This window comes from Rhagoletis zephyria, unplaced genomic scaffold (genome assembly GCF_001687245.7).
Source record: "Rhagoletis zephyria isolate East Lansing unplaced genomic scaffold, Rhagoletis_zephyria_1.1 Rzeph_scaffold_00404, whole genome shotgun sequence".
Taxonomy (NCBI): domain Eukaryota; kingdom Metazoa; phylum Arthropoda; class Insecta; order Diptera; family Tephritidae; genus Rhagoletis; species Rhagoletis zephyria.
In genome coordinates this window covers 193,096-200,046 of record NW_016157488.1, presented here as the reverse complement: position 1 = coordinate 200,046, position 6,951 = coordinate 193,096, and the positions used below count along the sequence as shown (strand labels likewise).

The window sequence follows — 6,951 nt, the reverse complement described above, 5'->3', positions numbered from 1 at the left end:
CCTTTTTCCCTCCTACGCGTTTCAACGCTGTCGCGTCTTCATCAGGGAGTCTTTACTCAAAACATAAAAACAAATAAACAATAAACATGATTAGCAACTAATATTCGCTGATACAAAAACAATAAACATAGTTAACGACAAATAATTTACATTCATTTTTTCTACTTTGAACTCACATTCATATAAATATTGTTAACAAACATTGATCACACGATAAACGCTAGCACCAATTAAGTATTTTTGAACAATATTTGAACAATATAATACAACAAAAACTAGAAAATGCGATTAACTTTAAAAAGGACGTGGACAACACAAATAATGTTTATGCAGCTGCAATTAATATTAAATATAAATAAGAGCATAGGGTTAGAGTTTTATTATATTGTGCAAAAATACTTAATTGGTGATATCGTTTATCGCGTGATCAGTTTGTTAACAATGTTTATGTGAATGTGAGTTTAAAGTAAAAATTTATGTAAATTATTTGTTGTTAACTATTGTTTATTGTTTTTGTATCAGCGAATATTAGTTGCTAATAATGTTTATTGTTTATTTGTTTTTATATTTTGAATAAAGACTCCCTGGTGAAGACGCGACAGCGTTGAAACGCTTAGGAGGGAAAAAGGAAAATTTGTCTTTGTTTGCCAGATAACGTTTTATCAGTGCACTTGCAGAACATTCGCATTCGCAAAAGCTCCGCATTGATTTTTGCGAATGCGAAAACGAATGCGAATGTTAAAATTAATGCGGAAGCTCCGTGGTTGCGAATGCGAATGCGAATATTCGCAACAACCCTGATCCAAACATATGTGTTTTGTTCACTTTGAGATTATGTAGCTCATCGTACATCGTGTTCATACATGAACAAAAGCCAAAAGAGGGTTAATGTAGTCAAATATATGAATTGTTTAAATTTAAATTTTCAAATATGCGTACGTCATATATTGATTTCACTTTGTTTATTACATTATGCTTCGGACCACCCTAGTGTATATATATATTATCTATGTACATATGTGTGTATAGCATACAAAAGAATTAGATTAATTTTTTTTACTCAACTCGATTTCACATAAAGCGGTTTTCTAAATGCATTCGAATTATTGGCTGCATTTCTTTATCTATTCTGAATGTTTGAAACCAGCTTTTTCGACTACTTATTCGTTAAAACGTCCCGGATAATATGTTACCGTATATTCCAAAAGCATTATATTTATTCTGCGTTTTAGATGTAGCCATTATACATATTTTAAAAGGAGAAGCAGACTGAAAACGTTAGAGCCGTTTTTGTGGAATTTTTGAGTTTTTGAAATATGGCACCTTTTCTGGCATTTCTCGCGCCTTCTTTTTTGCATTTTCAAGGAGCTTATGGTGATTTTGTTTCTTCCAACATGTGTTTGACGTTACACTCAACCCTGTAAAAGGGCATGTTTTTGACTCTTGCCCTTGTCTAGCTCACGCATTTCAAAATATTGTCATTTCAAACAACCATCTGATTTTCAGAAGAATAAAAGTATAGTTTAAAAAACTAAAACCTCCCTATTATAATTGCCATTCGTACTGTCATCAGGTATGTAACTTGAGAATAGAAATCGCTGCATCTTTTAGGCGCATCAATATTACATAGTTACATCCCGAGCTAATAAAAGGAAGTTAAAAAAACAAGAGAAAAGGGCAATCAAAGGCGACATTTTTATACTAAAATGCGAATGCCATACTCAAAAATGTTTTGTAGTTAAGACTTTTAAGATTACGTTTTTTGGTACTCATGTAAGAAATAAAAAAGATAGTCACTGGTGGAACTCTAAATACTTCTCATCTTCTCCTCGACTTCAAAAATGAAGCGCGAGGTTTTGAGATATTTTATATGTATGTAGTACGTACATATGTACACAAGTAAGACATATGTATATAACATAAGCATGTATGTATGTATGTAGTATATCTTCATTTGTAAGTATTTATTTCTGGAAATAGTGCAATCGAAATACCGAACAAAAGTCGTGCAATAATAATTGTACAATATTCGTAAAAGTACATCACACGTCTGCAAGGTCTACAAATTGTCTTAATTGGCATAATTACACCACATAACACATTCTCAATTCTCAATTTGTTGTATTTTATTGGCTCAATGTGCTTATTTCAGATTAATTCATGGAGACAGTGAGGAATCTGTACGCTGCTCATATTGCTCCGTTTTGAATGAGAACGACTTACGTATATCTTTTGAAAATACCTGCACCGATTCTCTAGTAACAGCATTCGATGATGAGGCTTTATTAATATGCGACCAAGGAAACGAAATGGCAAGAACAAAGGTTTATTTTACGTTAATATTGCAGGGCCCATTCATTTCATCACAGCTTTAGTTTGTTTGTCTTCGTGACAAAATTCGCATTCATTTACTTATGAACTACGTTCTAAAGTAGAACATTTCGGAAATATACTATGTAGGAGTTTAAATCTTATATTAATGCATGCAAAAACGTGTATGTATATATGTAGAATCTTTTGTTTATTTATGATCTCAAAGTTAATATGCATCTCTATTTTACAATTAGGTTCACTTTGATGACGTGTCGTTATATGGCACTCCGAAGGAGGAGCCAATGCCTTCCATCCCTGTTGTTTCGGAAAAAGTTTCTGCGAATTTCCTAAAAAGTCAATTGCAATCATGGTTTCAACCGACGGACAATCGGTTGGCCATGAAGTTGTTCGGCAGTCGGAAAGCGCTGGTTAAAGAAAGAATTCGTCAGAAAACTTCCGGTCACTGGGTTATACATCCTTGCAGTTCATTTAGGTTTGCCAACTACTTAATTTATAATTCGAAAACATTCGTTAGATACATAAGTGATTTATATACATATGTATATTTTGTTTCAGATTTTATTGGGACCTTTGTATGCTTTTATTATTAGTAGCAAATCTTATAATCCTGCCAGTCGCAATATCATTCTTTAATGATGATCTGAGCACAAGATGGATTGCCTTCAACTGCCTAAGTGATACAATTTTTTTAATAGATATTGTAGTCAACTTTAGAACAGGTAAGTGATAAAAATAAACTGTGGACTTTTATGTATATGCTACATATTTCGTTCTATACGTAATATTTAATTTTATCTGCATTATAAAATGCTATTACGGCTTTGATTAATATCGCCATGGTAAAATTTTAGCCGAGAGCCAAAGTCCAACTAGCTTTAAATCTAAGAAAACTGTCGGAAACTAATCGGTTTTTTTTTCACCGTGATTTGAATTTTCTTCTCTACGTATATTTAAAGTAGTGTAAAGGTTAATTAAAAGTGTCATTTGGAGGGTCACAATGTACACCCTGAGAAAAGAGTTTAGTTACGTCAACTGTATATGGGCAAATCTAAAAAAGAGGTACACTTTCAAAATAAAAATTGTAATTTTTAAATTTGTGAGCACACCTATGTTTTATATATCATTTTATTCGTAATCTCTTAATAAATCGAATAATATAAGTGTAATTCATTTTCATTAAGTGCTTCAAAAGCTAGACGGGGAATAAACATGAAATAGAAAACAAAGGAAAAGAATAAGCTGGGTTCAAATTACGCTGTTCAGGTTGTAAACTTTGAGCAAAGATTTTGAAAGTTGAACTCACTTAATTAGCAAGTTCTAAATTCAATGGCATGCCCCGCTTTACCAGATTGGCCCCGGTTTTCGAGATAACAGTATTAAATTTAAACTATTTTATAAATAACTCCCTCAGTTTTGAAGTTATTTTACTAAAATTTTGCACAGTTTTTTAATATTACTTTAGTTATTCCTTAAAATTATCGAAATAGGTTCACATTAACATATAGCTCCAATACAACTGATTACTCAGATATGTGTTTTTGCGCTATAACTCTAACTTCATATCTGAATAATAAATTGTATGCGTGCTATATGTTAAATTGAACCTATACTAAATTGGGATCTATGGGAGCTAGATGTTTTAGTGAACCGATTTCGATGATTTTATGGAATAGTTAAGGTAATATTAAAAAATGGCCATGTGCAAAATTTTTAGTAAAAATACTTTAAAACTCAGGGACTTTTTTATAAAATAGTTAAAATTTAAGCAAAGCTTCAAGGTCCGCTATCTCGAAAAGTGGAGCCAATAGGGTAAAACTGAGGACGCCATTGAATTTAGAAGGCTCCAATTAAGTAAGAGCAAATCTCAGAACATTTGTCAAAAAAAAGTTGCTTTGATACCACTCCCGAAATATTCTGACTAAAAAAAGGAGCATCATTAAAAGTAGTAAATCAGGGTTTTTACACACTTCTAGATACAAATTTGTTGAAGCATTTTACGGGTATATTTTATAAGGACTAGCAGTTATAGAAAGATTTAGATCGTTTCGACGTATTTTCCAAATGTGCCTTCAATTAAGGTGTTTTTGGAATAAAAATTACGCTCAAGATCGCAGAATATTTTATCTTTAAAAGTTAGTTTATTCTGAAAGCACACCTCTTGCTAAGGTATCAAATTATTCGTAATTGTTTGTAGAATGCAATACATACTTAAAAAGTTCTTAAAATTAAATGCTTCAAAACCTATACGCAATAAACCAAAATTTTGAAAATTGTGAAATGTCGAGCTACAGACTTTGAGTTACTTGCCATTTCCAAGATTCATTTCGTTATTTTTTAATGCACACTTTTCTTGCCTACTACATATGAAGTGTACACATAAGTGCTAAATGCCCATTTAATTTCAAATCAGAATATGGTGTGCTTCAAAAGTTATGACATAATTAATTGTGCCCCCTCTTAAAAATTACATAAAAAATTCACTTGTTTTCATTATTTTTTAAAATTTAAACACCCATATTTCAAAAGTTATGCAGCCAGTTGATCTAATTTTTTTTTTTTAAGGCTTCAAGAATATGTCAATGAATTATATCCAAAAGCAACCAGCTTGATTTAGTTTACAACGGTGAAAATTAAGCTAAATAACACAAAGGCTCCTGTTTTTTAGATTTGCCCATATATGTAGCTCTTTTCTCAGTGCAGAACATAAAAATTTAAATATCCGGACATATTTCTCTCAACACGGGTAACCATCACCAAATCCCGCGTTGACGGCAGGCGCGGATCCACGGGAAGAAACTAGGGGAAAGTTCCTATCCCCTTCATCAACCCCAACCCTCGCCGCCCCCCCAAAAGGTTTCGTAATACCTGAAAAAAATTACACATTTCTTTGTATTTTCGTAGGCCCTTTCACCGAAAATTTTAATAAATATTAGCTGTTCTGTTCTTGGAGATATAAATATATATATATATAAATTCCTGAGAGCGGTAAACTGATTTAAGAGATTTTAATAGAAGAACACTTATTTTCTATTTTTTGAACGCCATATACATGAATTTTTAGTTTTTCTTAAGAACATAGGCCCAATTCTTGTTCGGAGAAAACGTGAAGTGAAAATATTTTTCATCACTTCACATAAAACTAAGATTTTTATTTCAAATGAATAGAAATTTATTTGCCAAAAAATGCTCACTGTGAAAAGCTTTTTAATATATGTATGTACCTTTATAGCTGTGAAAAAGATAAGTTGGACACTTTGCTGAAAATCGTAATATTTTGATAGAGGAAATTATTATCTTTTACTCACAGCAATTTATTAAATAACTAGCAGAGCACCCGACGTCGTTCGGGGTAAACAAATTAAAATATAAAACAGTAATACAAATATTCAGCTCAGCTATTTTCTCTCTGTTTAAATTAAGGCATCCTTATGAGCCAAATTTTTCGCTTTATCGTACTTCAAGTAATATATATTGATCATCACTTTCTGTACTAAAAATCATGTTCCATCATTAATATTGGCTGAATTAAGGAAAGGATAGAATTTTTAAATTATCGGGATCAGTAAAATGATTTCATCTTTCCATTTCAAAATGCTCTAAAGACCGTAAGGTTTCAAAAAAAAAACACAGTTTTAAATATCCGAGTGGTCTAATAGTTGAATACATATTTATCTGCCTTTTATAAAAACATTCATATATACTTTATTCTAAACACCTCCCATACATATGTCTGCACACCAAATTTCAAGTTCATGTGACTTGTGGCTCCCAATTTATGGCTGGTTAAAAATTCCACGCCTGTGGGATGTAACACGCCCTCTTTTACAAACTCATTTATATATACCTTACCAAATTTCAAATTCGTGGGTTTTATGGTGCCCAAGTTATAGCTGATCAAAAATTCCACGCCTACGGAATGTGCCACGCCCCCTCTTATAAACTCATTCATATACACCTTACTATAAGCACCTACCGTAGCTGTGCCTGCCTACCAAATTTCAAGCTCGTGGGGCTTATGGTTCCCAAGTTATTGCTGATAAATAATCCACGCCTACGAGATGTGCCACGCCCCCTTTTATAAACTAATTCATATACACCTTACTATAAGCACCTACCGTAGCTATGCCTGCATACCAAATTTCAAGATCGTGGGGCTTATGGTTCCCAAGTTATAGCTGATAAAAAAATTCCCCACCTACTTGATGTGCCACGCCCCCTTTTACAAACTTATTTATATTTATCTTTTTATAAGCACCTACCATAGCTACACCTGCATACCAAATTTCAAAGTTCGTGTGACTTATTGTTCCGAGGTTATACCTGATCAAAAATTCCACGCCAATAGGATGTGCCATGCCCCCTTTTACAAACTCGTTTATATATACCCTCCCATAAGCACCTACCATTGATATGTCTGCATATTAAATTTCAAGTTCGAGGCACTTATGGTTCCGAAGTTATAGATGATAAAAAAATCCACGCCTATGGGATGCACCACGCCCCCTTTTACAAACACATTTATATAGACCTTATTATAACCACCTACCAAATATGTATATAACTGCATACAAAATTTAAAGTTAATGCGACATATGGTTCCGAAGTTATAGCTGATAA

General features: G+C 32.6%; 1 protein-coding gene across 9 annotated transcripts in view; it reads left to right on the top strand.

Moving 5' to 3' along the window:
- The first annotated feature begins 2,152 nt into the window (after window positions 1–2,152).
- Window positions 2,153–6,951, top strand: part of Ih (hyperpolarization activated cyclic nucleotide gated potassium channel Ih) — an 89,754-nt gene continuing 84,955 nt past the window's right edge. For 5 of the 9 annotated variants that reach the window (XM_017611430.1, XM_017611434.1, XM_017611432.1 and 2 more), the window contains exons 1-3: window positions 2,252–2,324; window positions 2,568–2,806; window positions 2,890–3,053. In XM_017611430.1, coding sequence (XP_017466919.1) covers window positions 2,310–2,324; window positions 2,568–2,806; window positions 2,890–3,053 — 418 coding nt within the window. In that variant the 5' untranslated portion in view covers window positions 2,252–2,309. Of the gene's footprint in view, window positions 2,325–2,381; window positions 2,496–2,567; window positions 2,807–2,889; window positions 3,054–6,951 lie in introns of those variants that run through there. The other 4 variants (XM_017611438.1, XM_017611437.1, XM_017611436.1 and 1 more) reach the window with 2 other exon arrangements.